General features: G+C 36.0%; 1 protein-coding gene across 1 annotated transcript in view; it reads right to left on the bottom strand.

The window, feature by feature from the left end:
* Window positions 1-26,206, bottom strand: part of atrnl1b (attractin-like 1b) — a 102,838-nt gene that overhangs the window by 40,606 nt on the left and 36,026 nt on the right. The window contains exons 21-25 of the mRNA XM_051913558.1: window positions 20,538-20,590; window positions 15,265-15,359; window positions 12,922-13,000; window positions 10,523-10,680; window positions 2,790-2,851 (exon numbers count right to left, since the gene is read on the bottom strand). Of these exons, the coding sequence (XP_051769518.1) occupies window positions 2,790-2,851; window positions 10,523-10,680; window positions 12,922-13,000; window positions 15,265-15,359; window positions 20,538-20,590 (447 nt within the window). The remainder of the gene's footprint in view (window positions 1-2,789; window positions 2,852-10,522; window positions 10,681-12,921; window positions 13,001-15,264; window positions 15,360-20,537; window positions 20,591-26,206) is intronic.

Genomic DNA, 26,206 nt, shown 5'->3' with positions numbered 1-26,206 from the left:
TTTATGGTTTTATTATGTTTGTGTGGCCGGCAGACGTCCGTGAGGGTCTGCCGGCATTACTTTTGTTTTGTTCTTTGTTTATTTAATATTAAAGTGATGTTGAATGTTCGCCGGTTCCCGCCTCCTTCTTCCCGTATATACGAACTGTGTTACACACTTGTCCTATATAGAGCAACTAAATCGAAATTATGACTTAAAAAGTTGAAATTTTGACTTTTTAAGCCATAATTTCAACTTTTAAGTCATAATTTCAAATTTTTAAGTCATAATTTCGATTTAGTTCACCTGAAAAGACTGTTTTCTTTCTTCAATTATATTTGAATAAATTATGTTACTTTATTTTTTTATCAAATAAATCCACCCTTTGTGAATTTACCAAAGGCATATCACCACATAAGAAAAAAAAAGAACATTGTGCTCTGGTAATCATAATTTCAATTTCAACTTTTTACCTCATAATTATGACTTAAAACAGTATTATTGTTAAATATTATTACAATTTAAAATAACTAACTGTATTTTAATATATTTGTAAATGTAATGTATTCCTGTGATGGCAAAGCTGAACATTTCTTTTTATTATCAATGTTAAAAACGTATTCTTAACGATTCTTACTGACTTCAAACGAATAGTAGTGTATTGGCAGGTGAACACTATGGATGAATGCATTAAAAAAAAAAAAAAAAAAAAAAGGAAAATCATTGTTGGACAGTTTATCCTATTTGTCAGTTGTACCACACCTTGTCAAGGCATATTTTCCACAGCAATTCACAGGGTTAAAACAAGTAATCTGCCAACTACGTGTCCACTGAAGCATTTGAAATCATCTATATGCTTCTGCTCACCTATTGCTTCTAGACGTCAAGGGAAGGCGTGCTGAAGCTGGTGCAATTTCCTGTATGATACGTGAGCAAAATACACACAACAGCATTTGAACTTCCCAGATGACAGAACGGTTTTCAACGCCTGACAGTTTCTCGTTCACCTGAAAAGACTGTCTTTCTTCACTAATATTTGAATAAATTATGTTGGTGAAAGTACTAAACATTTGAGTCTGGTCCTTCTGAAGGTAGGTTTGAATTTAGCCGATTCAAACTGAATTTCCAGAATGAAATGCCAAGCTTTCCTAAAGTAACAGATTAATTCCAGTCAGCTTACGCTGCCAGTGTAGATGTCACACTACACACACTAAGGCAAGCTTGAAGTTAACTAGTTAAACTGATTGCCCAGGCAGTCAGAAACAAGCAAGCTGTATAACATGACTGTTTGGAGCACAAGTTGACCCCGTGTCGGAGTGCATCAGTGTGTGACACCAGCTTCCAGAGGGGCTGTCTAATCCAGGACAATGATCTGAATGCAGGACTAGCACCAGAGGGAGCGGCAGCAGCAAGAGATTGACCATTCAGAGAGAGATAGAGAGAGAGAGACACCCTTTATAACCAAATCTAGTAAGACATAATGGGAACAGGTGTGCATTTAATGACAAATCAAGAAACTGCACAGAAATTAACAAATCAGGATGACAGATCTACCTTGTGGCAATGACACCTCGTACGGAGGAAAGAGCTGAGCAGCTCTGCACGAAGCATTGCGTGACTTCAAAAGTTCATCAGTTTTGTCTCATCTTGCTCAGCCAAAACTGAAAATGCTGTCATTGTTTACTAACCCTCAATTTGTTCCAATCCCATATGAATTTATTCCTTCTGCGCTACACAAAAAGGAGAAATTCTGAGAAAGTGGTGGTTGCTTTTTTCATGCAATTACAATTAAACAGGGGTTTTTTTTACAAGTTAGATTAAAAAGATGCAAAAGCACTATAAAAAGTGGTCCCTACAACTTATTCCGAGTTTTCTGAAGTCATATGATAGATTTGTATGAGAAGCAGACTGAAATTTAAATGGTTATTTATTAATATGAGTCAATAAAACATTCAAACCAGCTTTGTGAACCAAATCAAAAAATGTATTAAATATCTGACTCTCAAAAACTATTTGTTCCAAAACCAGACATTGTTCCACAATGCAGTGCAAAAGAGCTAGGGTGAAGTCAAGATTTTCAGTGAATAACAACTTTTTCACTGCTTTTCACACAAAGGTATCACATGTCTTTAGAAGAATATAGCATATGAGTCAGACAGACTAATATTTTATAATAATTTCAGGGTGCTTTTGAGTTTTTTGCTTCATTCGTTGTAATTATATGGTATAGTGGCTAGCATACAGGTTTGGAAGTTAAAAGTAAATCTACTATTAAAAAGTAGCACATAATGTCAAATTGCACCTCTTCAATCACCTTGTTTCCAGCTGGTTCCCTGACATCAAATTAGCTTATGAATTTTTTTTTGCTTGGTTTGAAAGTTACTTCTATGTGAGCGTACTTCGCTAAACTAATATTATACACTATTGACAATGGACCTTATTGGTTCTGTGAAATCTTGCTGAAATTTTACTAATGTGACCGCACCAAGTCTATCAGAAGAGTTTATTCCATTAGATCATTTAGGATCTTGAACGTATATGGTAGTTTAAGCAAAAAGGTAGAGCTAGAGGACACTAAAAGCAATTAGGTCTCATTTCCTCTTGGCCTAAAGAGCTCTCTCAGCACTGGCTCACTAATCCAAAGGGAAAAGGCATTAAACACATCGGGTGCTGAGGAATTCAACCCGGGCAGGCTGTTGCTAAATGATCATACATTGGCTTAACAGGTGAAAAAATGTTGTTACGATCAACTTCTGTGTTACATCACTCCTTTGAAATGGAGAAGGAACAAAGATGGCACAAGCACTCACCTGAAGAAAGTCACAAAGAACTGCACCAGGTCCATAATGCTGTTGTGCTGAGAGAAGGCGATCTGGTAGGGGACAAAAGCAAAAGAGATATAAATGATGGGGTGACAGGTTACCAAAGAACAGCTCTTTGCGTGAAAAGATGATGAAGACCTTTGCTTGCGGCTAGGGTCCTTCACAAGAGATAATGTCATAACAGATTTTTTTTTAGCTTGAGGGGCCATCACGTACATCATTTTTTTTTTTCCTTGTCCCCTCTAATTGTTAAATGGAGGCAATAATGGCTGTTCATGGTTACCTGAGCTGACATCCCTCAGGCATTACACACACATGCCAAATGTTTGCCTTCTGGGATTGTGGCTTACATTAAATGCACAGGTGTAGCTCAACATGGCTAAGAAGGGATTTAATGACACTGTGGGATAAAAGTCCTTAAATGCACATTCAAATATACATATACACACATATATACACACATATTCATACATACACATACATACATACATACATACATATATATATATATATACATATATATATATATATATATACACACACATATATACACACATATACACATATATATATATATATATATATATATATACACATATATATACACACATATACACACACATACACACACATACACACACACATACATATACAGTTGCAAGAAAAAGTATGTGAACCACTTGCAGAATCTGTGAAAATGTGAATAATTTTAACAAAATAAGAGAGATCATACAAAATGCATGTCATTTTTTATTTAGTACTGTCCTGAGTAAGATATTTTACATAAAAGATGTTTACATATAATCAACATGACAAAAAAAATAGCTGAATTTATTAAAATGACCCAGTTCAAAGGTTTGTGAACCCTTGATTCTTAATACTGTGTGTGGTTACTTGGATTAAGAGTCGGGGGGTGAAAACTTTTTGAATTTGAAGATCAAGGTAAATTGTACTTAATTTGTCTTCTAGGAAACTTGAAGTATCTTCTGTTGCTTTCAAAGGGCAGTACTAAATGAAAAAAAAATTATATTTAAACGAAATAAGAAAAATTTGTATATCTTCATCCTGTTCAAAAGTTTTCACATCCCCCCCCCTTAAAATGGATTTAAGCCAGTTATTTATATATTTTGCTGTAATGTGTCAGTAGGAAATATCAGTTTACATTTCTGAACATTCTTTTTGCCATGAGTAGATAGACCAAATATAGACTTTAAACCTAATCATAGACCTTTTTCACAGCAGCGCCATGACAGGTATGAAAGTGAGGCTGTGAGGGACAGACTAACCGTGGGATCAGAATATGTTTTGTGCTGCTTACGCTTATTTCTGAGTTTTCATTCTGGCCACTCAGATCAGTTCAGTCAAAGATGTTGTATTCAGAGATTTCACATCGGTATGCTACATGACTCAGCGGACAAGCTACGTTCTCGGCCAAGCTTCAGAAGACACCGTGTTTGAATGAGATGAGACATCATGGGTTTGGCAGTGAATACTGCAGGGCCATTAACTAAGCATCAACACGCTTTAGAAAAGTTGTTCAAGTGTTCACAGTGTCAAGAAAGTGTGTTCCCCCAGCATCCCGTAAGGCAAGGAGAATAACTACTTGGATAAATACCCAGCAAAAATAAACGGATTAATGTTCTAAATGTACGAATTTGTAAGTCACCCTGACTCACCAGATGAATAATGCAACAATGGCAGAGCGGGGCAAGTCCTTTGGAGAACCCATTCATTTCATTAAGCCGTTGTCACAGGAACACGGCTGGGGCTAAAGACAGCGCTGGAGAAAGCTTTAACACTCCATTAAGGGTGAGCCATTTTTGTCCCCAAAGACAAGCAAGCAAGATGCTGGGATTGAAAAGAACAGTTGTGCAGCCCCCACATCTGCCCGGTTAAGTCATTGCTCCCACTGAGACCATACCTTGTTGTGCCATAAATAATGCTATGGAAGGACTACGTGGACAAGACATTAACTTTACCAAATAAGGTCATTCAGACTTTGTAAATCATAGGCAGACATTTAAATAATTTTTAATACTGCATATCTGAACAGTTAAATTCAAGTATTTGCATTTACAAAAATTCAGAAACAGTTTTTACATCTATCAGTGGGTTATAATAGCACCTGATAAACAATGAAAAATGTTTGTTGATGATCTCAAATTAGGGCTTTATTATTGTACATACATACATTATCTTGTGCATATTATAAGAAAGAAAATGTCTGTCAACAACATGAGTCTAGATTCTCCAGCTGAAAGAATCCTTTTGTCATAGTTATTCTTATTTTCCTTAATTATAATACATTAGATCATTGTATTGCTCATCATGCTGTAGAATGAATAGCCACTAACAAAGCATCTGAGATCTAGACAGGACTGTCAGGAAAATTATCCTAATGAGCATTTTGAAACATAAAGAGGACAGAGGAAACTGTGAGACCATCAACTAGCTCTTTGCTCTATCTTCATTATTAAAGTTGTGTCCAAACTTAAAGGTTCTATGATGATTTTATATATATATATATATATTATATACACATACACACTGCCCGGCCAAAAAAAAGTCGCTGTTTGGGCTTTAATAGGCAAATACTTAAGAATCTATGAATGGATCATTATTACAGTGATTAGTGTGTTTCTAGTATGTTATATGTTTGGCAACGGTTCTTTTAACCCTTAAAGATGGAGTGTGTAGCTTTTCATTTCTTAAACAACCATGTAGGAAGACACATCATGGCCATATTCCAGGATGACAATGTCAAGATTCACCAGGGCTAAAATTGTGAAAGAATGGTTCAGAGAGCATGAAGAATCATTTTCACACATGAATTGGCACCTCTGAGTCCAGACCTTAATTTCATTGAAAGTCTTTGGGATGTGCTGGAGTAGACTTTACAGTGTGCTTACCTCTTGCATTGTCAATACAAGATCAAAAATTGATGCACCTCTTGATGGAAATAACATCACAACATTTATTTCCATCGAGAGGTGCATCACTTTTGATCAAGATCTTGTATTGACAATGCAAGAGGTGAGCACTCTGTAAAGTCTCCTCCAGCACATCCCAAAAACTTACACTGAGGTTAAGGTCAGTGCTAATTCATGTGTGAAAATGATTCTTCATGCTCCCTCCCAACAATTCTTTCACAATTTGAACCTAATGAATCTTGACATTGTCATCCTGGAATATGACCATGATACGTCTTAATACATGGTTGTTTAAGAAATGAAAAGCTACACACTCCATCTTTTAGGGTTAAAAGAACCGTTGCCAAACATATAACATGCTAGAAAAATAATAATCACTGTAATAATGATCCATCCATAGACTCTTAAGTATTTGCCTATTAAAATCCAAACAGCGACTTTTTTTTTTTTTTTTGTCAGGCAGTGTGTGTGTGTGTGTGTGTATGTATATTATATATATATATATATATATATATATAGATAGATAGATAGATAGATAGATATAGATATAGATGTGTTGCATGGTGGTTTATGTGTGCAGACATCCTGATTTCATATTTTGCTCAAAGTTTTTTATTTGCATCTAGTAACCATAACAAAGTTAATTTAAATTTATACAACAAGACTACAACAAATCCATTCAAATGAATTATTTTTGGTTGAAAAGGCTTAATTTATCCTGACTTTAACTATGTTCACTGAACAGTTTTATTTATGGGTTGTAGCATTAAAGCAAAAAAATAAATAAAGCTTGCACACATATATGCCTGGAATGGATTATTTATGTTGTTCATACCGGCTGACCTCACACCGACCCATAAGACAGTGAGACAGTTAAGCAGCAGTAATGTTTTGTCAGATTGGGTTTCCTGCAAAACGAGAGCACTTCAATTCTCCATATCTAATATCTGATGCTTTCAGAGGGGTCGGGGTCCTCATATGTGCATAGTTTCACCGTCCCAATTTCCTCGGTAAGCTAATAAATGCTGATCACACTTTCTGATCATAAACATCAGAGGAGAGCGAGCACACCGTGTCACGGGGGTCCATTTGATTTAACGATGCACCGCCATGGTAAATAAGTGACTCTGCTTTTGGGAAATCTAATAGAAAACTATTACTGCTTGAACACAGCTCAACCGAGATGAAGGTCTGTGAGACCAACGTAAATAAATGAACCTTATCAAAGGAACTCATCTCATACGTGATAGAGGAACAGAAGAATGAATGCAGATCAATATTAGGTGCATTCTCGCTGTTGGAGATAGTCCTAACAACAAATGGCGTGCAGTATCTGAGCGTCTCGGTGCACAGCTGGCGAACGGTAATGAACGACAGAAAGGTTGAGAGGATTTGTGGTGGTTATCTTTATAAACCATATGGATATCGACCAGATGAAATCTTTCTTTATTGTGGTGTATTTTTTAATAAATAGCTTCACTAGGCACAGAAAACCTGCTCAAAATTGAACCCTCTAAAGGATTGCTATAAGTGTTTATCATATTCTGTGTAATATATTTTATTACCAATATAGAAGGTTATTACTTTTTCCTTCAGAGACTGGTCATTTTGGGAAAGACATCAGGGGCAAGAGGAGCGTACATTACCCAGTGTGCACCAACTACCAGTGACATAAGTATATAGACTAACATGCCTGCTCTGTCTATATATCTGCAAATTATACAATTGTTTTCTTTTTATTTAATGTAGAGGTATTATCATGAGCACAATCAGTCAAGATTTGTTTAACGCAATGAACTGTAATTTGCCGTCTCCAGAAAGCACAGCTAAACAATCTTATCTAAAGTTTGGTAAATCTGTATAAAGTGATACACAATAACTTGCTTTATGCAGATACAGACTGACTGCAATGGAAAGTTACAATTACAAATAATTGTAAACATAATTTTTTGGGAAATTTGCCATCTGGAAGGACAATATCCAATCAGCTGGCTATTATTGTAAAGTAATGCCCAATAGGGTGATAAAAAATTATTAGTGTCAGGGTCCTAATCACCATGACAGAATAGTTTTCGCTATCATTATCAGCTGATTGTTCATTATTGATATAAAATCTGAATATAGATAAGTAGAAATATCAGTTGCCTTGGATGGGGGTCAATTATACAGTTCAATCTCAAACAGTATTGTTACTGTTATCTAAAGCTATTAAAATAGTTTGTTACCTGAAATAAATAAGCAATAAGGTAGGAGAGGCTGTGCTGTATCGTCACGGCTGAAGAGCGTTGTTAGGCACGACGTGAAGCGGAGCGCCTGCAACCCCTTCAGCCGTGACTTATTCACGATACAGCACTAGCCTCGAGTATCTTATTGCTTTTATAAAACAGTTACCACACAATACAAATATTAAAGCCAAAAATATGTATCATGAAGTAAACTTTCACTAAAAGCCTTCCTTCGGAAAAAAACAGTCCCTGACCATGAACAGCAACAGAAGTTACATTATTACGCCATTAGATGGCGGCAAAGACTGTCTTTATGAGTGTGTCAGTCAGTAGCGAAGACTTTTACATTGAAAAGATTGAACTGTTGTGAACACGGAACAAGACGCAACTGACAAATGCTTTGACTAGCGCTGTCAGTCACGGGAAAACCCCTTAACTGTTAAAAGGACAAGACAATACATCGGATATTTAAACAGATTTTTTATTATGAACATAGGACTGACCTGAAGGAAAATGCTAAATCTGAATGCAGGTAATAAACTCGCTCACTCGATCTCTACTCTTCTACATAATACAGTAAGCTTCAATGAACAATATCAATTGAGAACATACAGTTTATGTTGCTAAGAGTAGTTGCTAAGGGTGTTGTGTAGTGATACACAGAACCGTTGGGTGAAGCGGCCATAGTCGTGTTTTATCGTGAATAAAACACAGCTATTGACCAATCAGAATCAAGGACAGGAACTAAAAGTTTTATAAAATAAAATATAATTAGATGAAAATTTCAGTTAGTTGACCAAGCAACATTTCAAATGTTCTTTTAAGTTTTTTTTTTTGTTTAAGTTGATGTACTACTAAAATGACTAAAACTGAAACTGAAATAATAAATTATTTAATGAAATGTATTATTTATATATAAAAATACAAATAAATTAAATTAAAGTTAAAATTGAAAACAAAAAGTAATACAAATAACAAAAACTTAAAAAAAAAATAAAAAATTAACAAATAAAAAATGAATTCAAAATATTAATAAATACACTGAAAATATGCAAACAATATACAGTATTAACAACTAAAATAACACTGCTCCCAAAGAGTCATCTATTAAATGAAAGCACCTTCATTTTACCTATCTAAGAACCCAAGCAGAGCTCAATGAAAGGTAATAGTTAGGTTACATATGCTTTGTGATAGAGTCCACGTGTCATAACTCCAAGTAATGACATTTCACACTGGAGTATTATGTCTTTAAGACCAGAGTCACAGCTGAGGTGTGAGTTCATAGTGCCAGATCACATCTATGTCTGATCCACAGTGCTGGGAATCTAACTCTTCCACCACACAGCCTTCATTAGGGCCAGCCATGCACTCATTTAATGAAATGCTGATGTCATCGAGCCTTGGGCAGCATGCTCAGAGCAGTTTTCAGAGGACAGAGAAAGGGAGGGGACTGTCAGTGTGGATGAGCCTCTGTTGTAGAGCTTCCAGCACACACAAAGCTCAAGTCTCAATGGTCACTATATATAAAATTTGTAACTACAACCCCCACAAACTTTGTGGATTTTTTGTTTTTGAAAGAACCTTTTTATGCTAATGCTGCATTTATTTGATCAATAATGTAGTAATATTCTGCAATATAATTACAATTTGAAAAAAGTTTTCTATTTTCATATATTTTAAAATGTAATTTATTACTGTAATGGCCAAGCTGAAGTTTCAGCACCCATTTCTCCAGTCTTCAGCATCACACGATCCTTCAGAAATCATTCTAAAATGCTGATTTGGTGCTCAAGAGACATTTCTCATTATTATCCATTTTAAAAACAATTATGCTGCTTAAAATTTTTAAGGAAACCATGACACTTTTTTCATTCTTTGATAAAACATATCAAAAAAACATAATTTACTTAAAACAGAAATAAATATTATTGTCTACAGTGACTTTTAATCAATTTAATGCATTCTTGCTGAATAAAAGTATTAATTTGTCATCTTAATGATCACATAAAGACCCAATTTTAATGACTATAAGTTTTAAATGGATGCAGATAAATAGAGGCTAGAAGTTTCATCTTGACAAGATATTTTTCTTCCTTCCAAAACCAAACTACCTGTGCAATAGTATGCATATCTCTCCTTCTGTTTGATTGCAAGCAATAAAGACTGCAAACATCGTTCATAATAAGAGTGATGTACCACAGTGGAGATTCAACATAAATGTTTTTCCATGATAGATAGCATCAGTCTGCACATTACTCCAGCAATGTCATTTTATGTCCGTCGTCTAGGCATCTGGCAACGTAACACATTGCCACTTAAGAGCTGATTCAATTTTATGGACCATAAGATGCAAACTTGTCCCAGTGCATAACTGAATAATTGATTTCCATATCAAGGAACACTGGATCTTTTTAGAAACATTTGTTTTTGTGGATTTCTATTTCACAAAGGAGATGGATGTTTCCTACTTTACCCAAAACTAAAAAATAGCTTAAATTTAACATACTGAAACAGGTGAAAAGTGTACTCAATAGAAGCTAAACTGGTCAAAGTGTGTCCTCACCTGTATTTTGATTGGCCATGAGAAGTTGCTGACATACACATGGAAGGTTATGTTGGGGTTGCTGTGAAAACTGAATTTCTCACAAGAGAAACTGTCTCTGTACTCTTTGATGTTAGTCTTGGACACGATGGGGATCTCTTCCCCGAAGATGGTCCCAGCTGTAAGGGGAAAAGAATGCGATAGATCAAATTGTATAAAATGGTGGCATTCAGAAATGACATTTGATAACTTCTCTTAATTATGGCATTGACCATAAAGGGTCATTCACGCTACACTTTATATTCCATGGACTTCCATTTTAAGACACACATAGACCTATAAATTTATAGGGAGCAAAAATAATTGTCTGTAAAAAAAAAAAAAAAACCACTCACATATTGACCTCTTGGTGCATTTTGGTGGTTTTGTATCCATATACTTTATTATTTATTCAAAAAAGGAGCAATATATCAAATCCTTTGCCTATATTTATGGTGGGTTCTGAAGTAATTTTGCATGGTTAAAAATGTAGTGTGACCGACACTTAATGCTTTCTGAGCTATTAAATAAGGGCGAATGAGAGCAATGCAAATGCAGTGAATGCACCAGTCATCAACATGGCTGACCGCATACACTGGTTTAGCTGTTTGTTGATATGTTTTATTCAGGTAGAAAATGGGTTAAATCAACCTCTCAGCATGACAATTCCATTATCTATTTTAAACATATGGGAAACATGGTATAAAACCATAATGTAACAAAAAATTACTTGTGGGAGTTGAAAAGAAAAGCAAGCTTTGTCCTATTTTATCAGGACTTTTTAAACTTTTCTGAAGTCCTCCACTGAAACACTTAAGTCCCACCAATCGTCATTCCAAACCAGCACTATGAAACAAAGCCCTCAAAATGACAACTCAAATGCCACTACGTGGCAATGTTTATCTTAATTGAAATCGTTCAGTGCTCCTGAAGACGCCGCAGCCCCAGAATTCAGAGCCGCACACTAGACTATTGTTAGAAGCCCTTCTCAGGGGAGAGTGTCTTTAAACAGAAAGACACCACTCCAAATATTAATTGAGGGTAGCCGGGAGGTCGAGGAGGAGAGGGGTGAACCTGTTAAAGAGGAGCAAGAATGTCAAAGTCACATTAAAAAATTGGCTGATGACTATTTGGACGAAAAGGTGATTTAAGAAATAAACAATAGAGGACAATGATGGTGTCCTTGAGTGTCTGTCTATAGTAAAATACCCAACACACCCAGGAACAAACTGCGGTCAAACCAGAATGCATTAGCATCTGTGTATCAGAACCATTATGATATTATGCTAAGAAAGACTGCATCACAATGGTCGTGTACATCCAACTAACCGACTAGTAAGGATGACCCATTCTAAACTTTGAGATTTGTAAGATTTTTTCTTACAGAAGTCTTTTATGCTCACCAAGGCTGCACTTATTTGATCTAAAAACAGTAATATTGTGAAATATTACTATAATTTAAAATGTTCTAATTGAATATATTTTATTTATTTGATCAATAATATAGTAATATTCTGTAATATTATTACAATTTTAAAAAAAGTTTTCTATTTTCATATATTTCAAAATGTAATTTATTCCTGTGATGAATTTTCACCAGCCAATACTCCAGTCTTCAGAGTCACATGATCTTTCAGAAATCATTCCAATATGCTGATTTGGTGTCCATGCAACATTTCTTAATATTATCTATATATTAATATTATCTTAATATATTCTATAATATTATTATGTTGAAAACAGTTGTGCTGCTTAATAGTTTCATGGAAACAGTGATATTTTTTTCAGGATTCTTTGATGAATGTTCAAAAGAACAGTATTGATTTGAAATAGAAATCTTCTGTAACATTTTAAATGTCTTTACAGTCAATTTTGTTCAATTTTATGCATCCTTGCAGAATAAAAATCTTATTAGAAAAAAGAAAAAAAAAAAAAAAAAAAAAAAAAAAAAAACTTACTGACCCCAAACCTTTGAACGGTAGACTTTTAGAATAGATAGATTTTTTTTTTTTCTTATATTGCTTTTAGTTTTTTATATTTTTAACAGTGATGTTTTAAATATGCTGACAGCTATTAGAAATTTTCAGGACAAAACCATCTATTAAAGGTTTTTTTAAAAATCTCTTTTTTGAGTGTCCTATTACAAGTGATTATTAAAATGCTGTCAAGTAAAAAAATAGACCAATTTTTTTTTTTTTTATGTGTCTTGAGACACAGTATCCTTTGTGCACCGTCAGTCTGTTTTTTGAATGCATGAATGTGTCTTAAAAAATGGAAGAAGATTTGCTAAAAACAAAACATGTTAGTTTTCTACAAAAGCAAGAACTATTATACAACAAAACAGAAGCAAATATTCAACTGAGGGAAAGAGTAATCAGTACCTGTTGATCCAACTGACCAAGTGATGTTCAGATTGAAATTGTTTGAGGCGTTAATGGACATGTCCAAGTTCTTGCTGGTCTACAAAATGGAAAAAGAAAAGAAAGTTGAAAGTCGGCAATGTAGGACTAACATTAAAAATACTTCACCACAAAATACATCTGATCGACACAAAGGTGATTACCATTGGCATTCAATATGTAGAAAGGAGCAGCTTGGACATTCTCTGATATTTTTTTATTTTTATTTTTTTTGTCCACAAAAGAAAGTCATAATATATGTTTTAAAAGACATGATGACAGATTTTTCATTTTAGGGTGAATTATGCCATTTATGAAATTGATGAACAAAAGACTTTTGGGTAACACTTTACAATAAGCTTCATTAGTTAACATTAGTTAACTACATTAGTTAACATGAACTAATAATGAACTGCACTTCTACAGCATTTATTAATCTTTGTTAATGTTAATTTCAACATTTACTAATACAGGTGCTGGTCATATAATTAGAATATCATCAAAAAGTTGATTTATTTCACTAATTCCATTCAAAAAGTGAAACTTGTATATTAAATTTATTCATTACACACAGACTGATATATTTCAAATGTTTATTTCTTTTAATTTTGATGATTATAACCTGACAACTAAGGAAAATCCCAAATTCAGTATCTCAGAAAATTAGAATATTGTGAAAAGGTTCAATATTGAAGACACCTGGTGCCACATTCTAATCAGCTAATTAACTCAAAACACCTGCAAAGGCCTTTAAATGGTCTCTCAGTCTAGTTCTGTAGGCTACACAATCATGGGGAAGACTGCTGACTTGACAGTTGTCCAAAAGACGACCATTGACACCTTGCACAAGGAGGGCAAGACACAAAAGGTCATTGCAAAAGAGGCTGGCTGTTCACAGAGCTCTGTGTCCAAGCACATTAATAGAGAGGCGAAGGGAAGGAAAAGATGTGGTAGAAAAAAGTGTACAAGCAATAGGGATAACCGCACCCTGGAGAGGATTGTGAAAAAAAAAACCCATTCAAAAATGTGGGGGAGATTCACAAGAGTGGACTGCAGCTGGAGTCAGTGCTTCAAGAACCACTACGCAGAGACGTATGCAAGACATGGGTTTCAGCTGTCGCATTCCTTGTGTCAAGCCACTCTTGAACAACAGACAGCGTCAGAAGCGTCTCGCATGGGCTAAAGACAAAAAGGACTGGACTGCTGCTGAGTGGTCCAAAGTTATGTTCTCTGATGAAAGTAAATTTTGCATTTCCTTTGGAAATCAGGGTCCCAGAGTCTGGAGGAAGAGAGGAGAGGCACACAATCCACGTTGCTTGAGGTCCAGTGTAAAGTTTCCACAGTCAGTGATGGTTTGGGGTGCCATCTGTAATCTGCTGGTGTTGGTCCACTGTGTTTTCTGAGGTCCAAGGTCAACGCAGCCGTATACCAGGAAGTTTTAGAGCACTTCATGCTTCCTGCTGCTGACCAACTTTATGAAGATGCAGATTTCATTTTCCAACAGGACTTGGCACCTGCACACAGTGCCAAAGATACCAGTACCTGGTTTAAGGACCATGGTATCCCTGTTCTTAATTGGCCAGCAAACTCACCTGACCTTAACCCCATAGAAAATCTATGGGGTATTGTGAAGAGGAAGATGCAATATGCCAGACCCAACAATGCAGAAGAGCTGAAGGCCACTATCAGAGCAACCTGGGCTCTTATAACACCTGAGCAGTGCCACAGACTGATCGACTCCATGCCACGCCGCATTGCTGCAGTAATTCAGGCAAAAGGAGCCCCAACTAAGTATTGAGTGCTGTACATGCTCATACTTTTCATGTTCATACTTTTCAGTTGGCCAAGATTTCTAAAAATCCTTTCTTTGTATTGGTCTTAAGTAATATTCTAATTTTCTGAGACACTGAATTTGGGATTTTCCTTAGTTGTCAGTTATAATCATCAAAATTAAAAGAAATAAACATTTGAAATATATCAGTCTGTGTGTAATGAATGAATATAATATACAAGTTTCACTTTTTGAATGGAATTAGTGAAATAAATCAACTTTTGATGATATTCTAACTATATGACCAGCACCTGTGTAATGCACTGTGAACTAACATGAACAAACAATGAACAACTGTATTTTCATTAACTAACTTTAATGAAGATTAGTAAATACAGTAACAAATGTATTGCCCACGGTTAGTTCATGTTGGTTAATACATTAACTAATGTTTAACTAATGAACCTTATTGTAATGTGTTACCGACTTTTGCATCACAAGCTGGTCAAACCCTTCAGCTGCTTCTGTTCTCAAATAAGTAGATTGTGACTGACCTGTTCAGGAGTGGCCATGAAGTTAATGGCAGTGTAATGCTGGTCATCTTCTTGAAGAAGACTGAAGGTGAACTGGTAATCAATCAGCAAGTTATCTGTCAGATCAAAACCCTATTGTTAATCACCACGTTTTATACAATCATGAACCACACCATGCAATTCTGTCATGTTAATTGTTGAAACTTTCCATTTAAGGAACATCACGAAAGAGTGGTGCACATTCACTCTTGAAATAAGAGGGCTAGTTTGAAGAGCTACATGAATCACCAGTCACTTTAATTGCACTAAATTAATACCTCCCTTTCAGAGTGTGTCATTGCTTTAATAAGCCTACACTCTGATTAAGCTCAATTGTTTTAAGACGTCTACAAGTATTTAAAATCTAGGCTTCTTAGTTACCTTAAAGAGCTTGTTAACTTTATCTAAAACTAGACCTAAGTTTTAAAAGTTTAAGACTAAACAGCAAATTCCAGATTTTAGATTATTTTCTGAAGAGGCAGAGTAAGATACTATGATGCAGTAGGTTTAGTCTTTTTCAAGGTCTTGACATCTCTTTAAAACACCATTTCAAAGACAGAAATGTCTGGATTGTTTTCTAATCTCCTGGGCTGTTAAATGACTGAATGCTGCCACAGGCATCTCCCAGAGAACAGCTGTTTGTGTGAATCACAATATGGCACTGTAAACATCTCTTTCACTCCCCATCAATTTGAAAGATGTCTTTATAAGCTTTTAATCAATTCAGATGTGACATGAAAGCACAATAGTTTCAATCATTTCCTATATTTTTGCTTGAAATATCATGTAGCTTTCATACACCGAACATTGCTGATCTGCAAATCAACTACGAGCATCAGTCCTTCCCTTTAAATCGTCCTACCCAGAAGGAACGCTGCCACTTTCAAAATTTTTTAGATGCAACTAAAACTTGAACCATCCTCCAGCTTGCTCTTAAACCATTAAGGTGATATATGCTGGATATTTTCAAAAACGAAACAGAATGGTGAAGCTAAAGTGAATGTCAGTGAGTTTCAAAAGTCAGACAGCTGTTCTGAAAGTGATGTCAGCCACAAAGTTGTAAGTTATCAAATGAGAATAGGAAAAACTTGGAATATGACATTTAAGTCCAAGCACTCACTACAAGACAGAAGCTTGTCATCCTGCACACATCAAAAACTCACAGTTTCATGTTCTCTGCCATGTTCTCGCCTATTGTGAAGACTTTACACAACTAATCGCAGAATAGCTGTGTCAATTATGTGATAATTCTCCTGACTGTTGCAATCTCAAATTCATTCTCTCAAACACACATTTAAAGGGATAGTCTACCCAAAAAAAAAAAAAAAAAAAAAAATCACCCTCATGTCATCCCAAACCTATTCTGCACCGTAAAAAATTTCTGTAAAAAACGGCCAAATTACATACTGTTTTCCATTAAAACCGTACTGTAGAAAGCAATGCATTCTGCGCAATAATTTTCACAGTAAGCAACTGCTGTTAACTTACAGCCCATTTTCAACACTAATCTACTATTTATGTATTACGGTTTTAATTTGTAGTATGCAATGCATTGTGGGCTGGTGCATTTTTGAAGCAACAGCACAATGGTGCTGAAATGGTGTTTAACAGGAGTTTGAGTATGAGGAGTCTTCACCTATCCATGTCTGCGGTCAGGAATATATGTGGAAAATAGAAGAAAACTAATCAAAGCGGAGAGGAGAGGGGAGGGAACATTGAAACTGACTGTAGCGAGGAGTGCGTTCTTTTAAAACTGGACCTGTGACTATGATGAGCGGGAAGAACTGAAACTGAAAAAGTGGCGCCTGAAACGAACTTGTTCGTGTTCGCGGCACTTGTGACACTTCGAATCTCTTAATAGAGAACTTTGAAACTGACTGCAGCGCATTATTTAAAACTGGAGGTTTTGGTCGGTTTTGTCTCACGTCCAAGTCACTCGAACAATGACTGATGAGCTGGAACTAAAAAAGCCAGAATAGCGCTTGAGAGTGCTTATAAGTGAGTGATTATAAATGCATTAGACGCAGAAGGTAAAATCCTGTCGATTCACTGTAATACATAATTTATTCCCGAATTTCAGTGTTTATTAAAGCTTTCAGACTGTGTATTGTTAGGTGGCACTCAGCCTGGTGGTTTTAGCAGTCTAGTGCTCAGTGGCGGGAGAAAACAAATATCTAACTGGTCAAATTATTCTTAAACATTATTATTAAACTTTTAAAATGCAATTATGTTTAACTGTATAAGCTAAACAACAGAGTTTGAGTTTGTATTCTGTTCTGCACCTTTCTTACTTACATACAAATGTTCAAGTTGCTTTTACTCTTGCCTATATTTTTGTTTATTTTGTGTGTTCTTGCTTATAAACAAATGTTCGACTTTTTATTGCCTGTGTTTTTCCTGTAGTAATTTCCTGTGTGATTTTAATTTCCAACCTATTTTGGGGTTCCCTTTTTGACCCAGATCTGTGTTGCCAAAATTCCCCAAAATGGATTGTGTTTACCTCATAATTTTTAGAATGTATTGAAAATTGAAATAATCACAGAAATGTAGGCCACAGTAAATGGCTATAAGGTAATTTTACAGTATTAATACTGTAGAATTACAGTATATTGCTGGTGTCTCTGCTGCCAGTATTGTATTGTAAAATAAATACTGTATTTTATTTTTATGGTAATATGCTGTAAAGCAATTTCACAGTATTCATACCGTAGAATTACAGTAGATTGTTACCGTCTCTGCTGCCAGTATTTTGCTATTATTTTACAGAGAAATGTTTTACAGTGTATGTCTTTCTTCTGTATAACTCAAATGAAGATATTTTGAAGAATGTTGATAACCAAGCAGTTTTGGTAACCACTGATTCTTACCATTGATACCATTGATTTTCTCAAAATATAGTAGTCAACATTTGAAGTGGATTAAAACCTTTCATCAAAGTTGTCATAAAACCTTTTTCTTAGGAGAGCTTAGTTCTTAGGACAACTTTGACTTCAAATGTTGACTACTGTATCTTCTATGATGTTGCAAAAAAAAAAAAAAGAAAAAATGTCATACAGGTTTGCAACTTACAGGAGAGTAAATGTTGGTAGAATTTTCATTTTTGGATGAACTGTTTCTTTAAATCAGAGGTCTTCAACCCTCCTCCTGGAGACCCATGCTGTGTCAGAAATCGAATTATTCCCTACTATAGCATGTGAAAAACAGTACACCAACAGAGTAGCATGTCCGAATACATAGTATTCAAAAAACAGTAGGCAAAAAGTACCTGGGTGACCTACTACTTCCGCCGAGATTCTGAAGTGTGCATTCGATGGACACTTTACTATCCCATGAGGCCACAGAATAAGATTTGTGAATGGCAGTGAAGTGACCTGCAGTTTATTTTCAACCTTCAACACAAACTGCCTGTGATTTTTCAAGTGATCCTGAAGATCTTGATTGGCTGGTTCAGGTGTGTTTGATTAGGATTGCAGCTAAACTCTGCAGAACAGTGGGTCTCCAGGAGTAAAAAACAATTGTAAAAAACAACATGGAGAAAGGGCTTGTGGTCACTTTTGACAGCAAGTACAACAATCTTGTGCATTGGCTTAAGTGTTCTTGAGTAGACCAATAAGTCTGAATCTAATAAATCAACTAAGGTAGAATATTGTAATGTTGGAATAGAAAAATGAACTCCACTCAGGTGATTAAAGACACTGCCCACGAGTTCTGTCAAAAGTACTCACTTCGATACCAAGTCGATACTGAAATTTGAAAAATGTGATGCTTTGAGCACTGTTGAGCAGATTCGTAAACACCTCTGATTGGCCAGTGTGTTCACACACTCAACATATATGTCTGTGACTGGCTACAATGATCAACGCTTCAAAAACATGTTGTAAATAGTCATCAATGATGCTCTTCATCGAGTGCTTACTCAGATACACATGGGAGCATTTGAAAGCAGGCTTTCAAACTCTCCCGCTCCTGCTTTCAAAACACTTTCGAATTTAAACACTTCCATGTGCTTTCAAACGCTCCCGTGCATTGATCATTTTAGCCAATCATAGACATACATGTTGAGCGCGTGAACACAATGACCAGAAGTGTTTACAAATCTGCTCAACAGCGCTCAAAATGTCACATTTTTTAAATTTCAGTATCGACTTGGTATGGAAGTCGGTACTTTTGACAACACCACTACGCACTGCAGTTATACTGGGAATATATGGTGGGCTGATTGATCACCCTGCAGAGTGTGAGATTAAACCAGTCTGAGAAGATTTAGCATGACCATGAGGTCTTACCAGGTTTGGAGGTCTGTTTTTACAGGATCGTTCTCCTTTGAGGGTGAGTCAAGTAAGACTGACAGAACACACTGAACTTGCTTGCTAGTGCTGCCTCCGGAAATGCACAAGTCAAACCTTGCAAGTGTGAGAAAGTGAGCTCACACTGCCTACTGGATCCACGTCCACCAAACTTCTGCTCATGTGTCTTTAATTAGCTCGAATCATTCGCTTGCTCACCCTGACAGGGTTTGACAGTCTCACCAGTCTTATATCGTCGCCTGCGGCCCACTCTCCAGTAACACTTCCCCCTACAGGACACTATTTGAGAAAATACGATGGCTGGGTGATACAGTTTTCTTCTAAACAGCAATTGGGCCGGAAGCCTGCGAGCATACGCGTTCCATCTAACAGACGCAGAGGGAGCAGAGTGGATGGAAATTGATTGAGAAATTGAAGACTTTATTTAATCCTGATTGATGACAATGGGTATAATGCTGGCAGGATTTGCAAACGGAGTGAAATTTGATCTCCTAAACGCTACTGACTGCATTTAGCCTTTTTAGACTCCATGATGACTGCTGATATTAATTGCAAAAAAAGGGGAAGAGAGAAACATGAATATATACACAGGGAACAGGCTTTTTCTGATATACAACAAGACTGCCCCCTAGTGCTGTTGATTTTGAGCACAGACTTCAACATTGTTTGCTGCTGATCTTCTGAGATGTTCAAGAGATCTACCTCTACTTTTTGATTTCAGACCAATCAGAATGTTTCATCCACCACTTTTATCTTGTTGTGTGGTTCGTGCATCAGCTCACAGCAATTTCATCCAGGTTTCCTAGCATCTTAAGCCCCCTGAGTCTAATTTCACTAAATGGCAGACTAGAGACAGCCTCTGAGTTTGAAAGTGCCTGCAGAGTCAGATGAATTTTCAAGGTACAACAGGATTACTTTAAGGTCAGAGCTCAAATAGAGCATACTCACAGTAACAGGTTCCTCGGAGGGGGTTGCCAAGGTAACGGTTTTCTGAATCACAACTGTAGAGAGGATAAAAAATAATTTAGATGAAGCACACCAGTAATAAGACAATACAACATCTGATGGATGAACCTGAACATGCATTTGTATTTGTATTTGCATTTAAATGTTTATATTTGCATTTATATTTTTATGCACTTAGCAAGCGCTTTTATCCAAAGCGACTTGCATCACATTCAAGGAACACATTTGCATTTTAGCAGTTCTTAAATATTAATTAAACATTAAAAACAAATAAATGGACTGTGAAACAAGAAAACAAAGTTACACAATTAAAACCCTGAAATAAATAAGAATCAGCATGTTCTGTTATTTAGATTTTTTTTTAAATATTTTTTTAATATATTTAGCAGACTAGAGTACTAAGACAGACTAGACAATCTACTGTGATTTTGTAAATATGTTCTTTTGCATATCCTGATTAACCGTGATGTTAAAGTCAACATGAAATGAAAATTCCCCCTATCCATTTCCTAAATTACCATTAAAATGTTTTGAACTTGTAATGTTTAATCAAAATGCCATAACTGGACCTTCCAGTGAAAACCTCAGATTTCTCCTTTTACGCATACAGGACTTCTCCAATAATTTAGTCCGCTTCAACCCAGACCCTGCAAGCCAACTTTCATCTGCTTACATTTTTGAGTACAACGCTCACATCTCAAAAGCCAATCAATGTATAGAACCAATCCCTGCCCAACATTTTTTTCTTTTTCAATAATCTGTTACATTCAGATGTACATCACAATATGTAAAAGAAAACATTTGTTGCTACTTCCGTTGCATTGCGACTTTAATAGGAATCATTTGAGTTTCTCATTATATATGAAAAAACAAACATCAAAACCCATGAAATTGCAGTAAAATTAAGTTTCCTAATCTAGTTGTCAAATAAACCTGGCACTGTATATTACGAATATTGTTGGCTCCTTGATAAATTGTTTTTGTTCCTCTTTTGAAAGTCACTTTGGATAAAAACATCTGCTAAATGTCTAAATGTAAACTGCTAGAGTACCTTTTGCAGTTTTACTATATCTGCATATTGCTACCATTCATACATTCTAATAGGGGTGTAGCGGTACATAGAAGTGACGGTTCGGTATGTACAATAGGAAAAATGGTCACACTTTAGTTTAGGGTCCAATTCTAACTATTAACTTCTGTTTCAATAAACCCCTAATTACTGCATATTAATAGTTAGTAAGGTAGTTGTTAAGTTTAGGTATTGGGTAGGATTAAGGGATGTAGAATAAGGTCATGCAGAATAAAGCATTAATATGTGCTTTATAAGTACTAATAAACAGCCAATATCTTAGTAATATGCATGCTAATAAGCAACTAGTTCATAGTGAGAATTGGACCCTAAACTAAAGTAACCAACAAAGGAACAAATCCACAATACTAGGTTTCTTTTCATTTATTTTGAACAGACGGTTGAGCAAATCACAGTTTGTTCCACCTAGTGGCATTTAGTCCCCCCACTCTTGCATAGGTCATATTTTTTGCAGGGCTGATAAAAAATAAATAAATAAATAAATAAATAAATAAAAGGTATTTGGTCACAATCAGCTACAAAACTGAAAATCATCTTGTGTTATAAAAGTAAAAAATAAAGAATAATGAAAAATAAAACTTGTGTATTAGGAGTGTTACAATTTGTGTTATACTTAATTTTCCGAGTTCCATTTCGCGCATAGTTGAGCGCACAAGTCTTTCAAAGTATTCTCCTTTGTCCAGCGTAGAAAGACGCATTTGATGCGTGCGCACTACTTAGTGGACTTTGTTTTCAATTGCTCAAGTTCTTCTTCTGCTCTTTTTCCTGTTGTGGAGGTTATCAAACAGCGTTGCATTACTGCACGTGCCCCCTTCTGGATTGGAGTGTGGATCGCCTGTGACTGACCGTATTCGTTGTCTAACTGCATGAACCAAACCATGATGTGACCGTACTGTTACACCCCTACATTCTAACCATTTTAACAACAGTCTTGTTGACCTCTAAATGGAAAAATAGTGTTAAATTAACAGAAAAGGCCTTTGTGTGTGTTTTGAATTTGTGTGGTGCCTGCGGTATCTTTGTCCCTTTTCATACTAAGGCAGATTATGTAATTCCACTCTGTTGTTGGGGTCCTTTATTTCCTCAGCTTCATTAGAGAGCGCCAGGAGACAGCCCAAAGCTTCCTCTACCTCAATCTCAAACTCGCTAAACAATTAACACAGCGCTGTCGGCCCAGCTCAGCACCAGCCTAAGCAGATTACACATCTTGTTGCTGTTCTGAGCCAGGAACTGACGGTCCAATTAGAGTCTGCATTCATTTGAGAGCACAACTCTCTCACTCTCTCTCCTCACAACAATTTCGCCACTTAGTTTGTACAGAGGGAATTCACTTTCAATTCACGCCATTGTCCTGTAAACGTATCTGAAGTACGAATGTGATTAATCATTAAAGCCACTCTTGAGAAGTAAATGCAGTGACGTGATAGTTAATTCAGAATGCTGGGCTCTGAACTAGTTACTTTGGAATGCAATGCTCCCAGTTCACATGCATTTCGGCCACACAAACACTTTATATAAGTATGCAAATGCATTATAATTGTAAGGTCCAGCTGAATATGGCTTTGGAGTCTGTACTGAATGTAATGCAATAAAATATGCACAAAATCATGGCAAAAAAATGACTTTCTATTGAGTTGTCCACACAAGTTATATGCAAAAACAAACAGTCCAATTCACGATTAACTCTTAGACATGAGAGCTCATTTTTGCCATATAAGAAAAAAAAAAAAAAAAACATGTTTTGGTAACTCAATTTTTTGTCAATGACTTTTTATCTCATAAATATGACTTAATATCTCATTGTTTTGACATTTTATCTCGTAATTATTATATAGAGTCATAAATATAACAAAAAAGTCACATTTGTCGTCAATTTTTATTTTTGTCATATCTTTCTATCTCATAATTTTTATACTTATGACAATCATGTTTTGGTCATAATTTCAACTTATGTCATAATTGACCTTTTCTCCCAATTTCAACTTATCTCATAACTTTGATTTTTTCTCTCATAATTAGTATGCCATAATTATGACTTTTTATGCCATAATTATGATTTTACCAAAGCATGATATTATAAATCAAATAGTATCAGGAAATCTGGATCAATACCTAGCCATTTGTGGTAATGCTGAAAATATAATGCACACCCTACAATTGCAGTCATTCATTTCTGAACATTGATATTGGGCCTAAAACATAGTCTGATTCATAGACTGTGTGACCAAGGCTACGAGAATCAAAATAATTACATGTTTGACTGAATGAAGTAAGAAAATTGACCTTCTACCTGTTCTACTGTTTTAAGCTTTTCACATACAGTCTCCACCTTCTAAAGTACACTATTCTCACAGTAAAATATACACAAACCTCCGTCTCATACTGTAAATAACTTTGCCCTTAGCTTGAGGGGATCCAACTTTATCATACGGAGCCAAAGCATTCATATTTTTGCAGAGAGTTAGTAATAAATACGAGAGGACAAGTTAGAGTACACTTTTACCACGGTACAGAGGACACAGGACAAACTGCACCACAGGCATTTTAAAACCTCTGCATATCAGTCCCCTAGCCTTTAATCTGGATGACATTTTAGGAATGACTATTCTTCTCTCTCACCCATACACTGCAAATCAGAAGAGGTTTCCAATGCTCATGCCCACATACACACAATGTACTCCGTGAGGGCGATGAAACATAATGCACTCTTACTCTCAGTATCTTAATTTAATCTCCAGTGAGAGCACACCTACATGATGTGCATGCTTTAATGCACTCTCTCTCTGTAGTGCCATAATTTGATCCCCATTTGGGTTGCACCTGAATTGCCACAACACACACAACACACTCAATGACACTCCATTATGATGATGGACTCTACAGTAATCAAGCATGCTTTTGCTTCAAATTGTATCAATTTTCTTTCTTTAATCATGTGTATCTTTTCAAATATCTCTTGTTGAGCTGTCCTCTGATCGAGAAGGAAAGTGACACATTCTCGTCGCTCTGAAGTCCCACACAGGACTGTGAAAGGAAACTTTGAATTGCTCTTTCACAATGTCAGCTCACTAAAGTGGGGCCAGCAAGCGATCACTGCAGCACATCAGGTCTTTAATCAACCATTTTGAGCACGATAGTATTTGTGCGTGACAAAAATGGTCTCGGCGCTTCATTATGGACCTCGTTATGTAGGACGGGTAATGGCATCTGTCGGCTCTGAGTAATGAAGGAGAGAGAACGGAGTGAGAAGGAGAGGAATAAACAGGAAGTGGTTACGGCCGTCTCAAATGCTGCCTGTGCACTCATTTGTCCTTGTGATGAAGACACGCTTGAATACATCACCAATGGACCTGGCTTGGCCTGATTGGGTTACACACACAATTAAAAACAAGCATCTACCGGTATGCACACAAACGCTGAAAACAAAAGAGTGTGTGAGAGATAGAATCCCGCCCCCCACACACACAACCACCACTATAGATACCAGACATGAAAGAATGCCACGTTAAAAGATGTTTTCTCACTACAGCTTTTGATGCAGAGCAAGGTCCATTTGACGTCAGTGTTTACTTACTTCATTTGTTTCATTTGTTCAGAAATCAAACAACACTGCTGTGTGTGTGTGTATTTGATTCACTAAAACAAAAAAAATCTCTTAATAGTCACTTGTTTAAGAATCAGACCACTCTGGTCACACTCTATGCTTTCGATTCACTAAAAAGAACCAACTCATGAGAGTCACATGTTCAGGAATCGGACTACACAGGTCAAACTCTATGTTTCTGATTCACCAAAAAGAACCAACTCATGAGTCACTTGTTCGGGAATCGAATCACATTGTGTTTTTGATTCACTAAAAAGATCCAACTCAGAGTCTCTTGTTCAAGAATTGGACTACACCAGGGTTTTTCCTGGGTCAAAAATGGTCTTTGTGGTGGCGGACGAACCCAGTCATTCACACACACAGAACAAAGTACCCTACCCATGTGAACAGCAAGCCCAGTACTGACAATAAATCCAAAATAAATGTAAAAAAAGAGTTCATTATATCAACTATTTTATATCCTATTATTCATGAAATAGAAAAATATCAGGACTAAAACAAACATAAAACAAAGTGCTATTTCGAGCACTAAAATCACATGATTTCAGTAAACAAGGCTTTGTTACATCATAAGTGTTTTGAAACTTCAATAGTTCACGTGACTTTGGCAGTTTGGTACGCTCTCTGAACCACTGATTTGAAACAAAAGATTTGTAAGGCTTCGAAGCTTCATGAAGCAGTGTTTTGAAATCACCCATCACTAGATATTGTTGAATAAAGTCGCTATTTCGTTTTTTTGGCGCACAAAAAGTATTCTCAGCGCTTTATAATATTAAGGTTGAACCACTGTAGTCATGTGAACTGTTTTAAATATGTTTTTAGTAGCTTTCTGGGCCTTGAGAAAGGGAGTGTTATTGCTGGCGATGCAGGCCTTACTGAGCCAGACTTCACAGAATTAATTAAAAATAACCAGTTCATCTTTCAGTTCATCTTTCTTGCACAGTGCACTGCTTTGTG

The sequence above is a fragment of the Ctenopharyngodon idella genome, chromosome 12, assembly GCF_019924925.1.
Source record: "Ctenopharyngodon idella isolate HZGC_01 chromosome 12, HZGC01, whole genome shotgun sequence".
Taxonomy (NCBI): Eukaryota; Metazoa; Chordata; class Actinopteri; order Cypriniformes; family Xenocyprididae; genus Ctenopharyngodon; species Ctenopharyngodon idella.
Note: the sequence above shows the minus strand (reverse complement) of the source record. Positions and strands in the feature narration are given on the sequence as shown.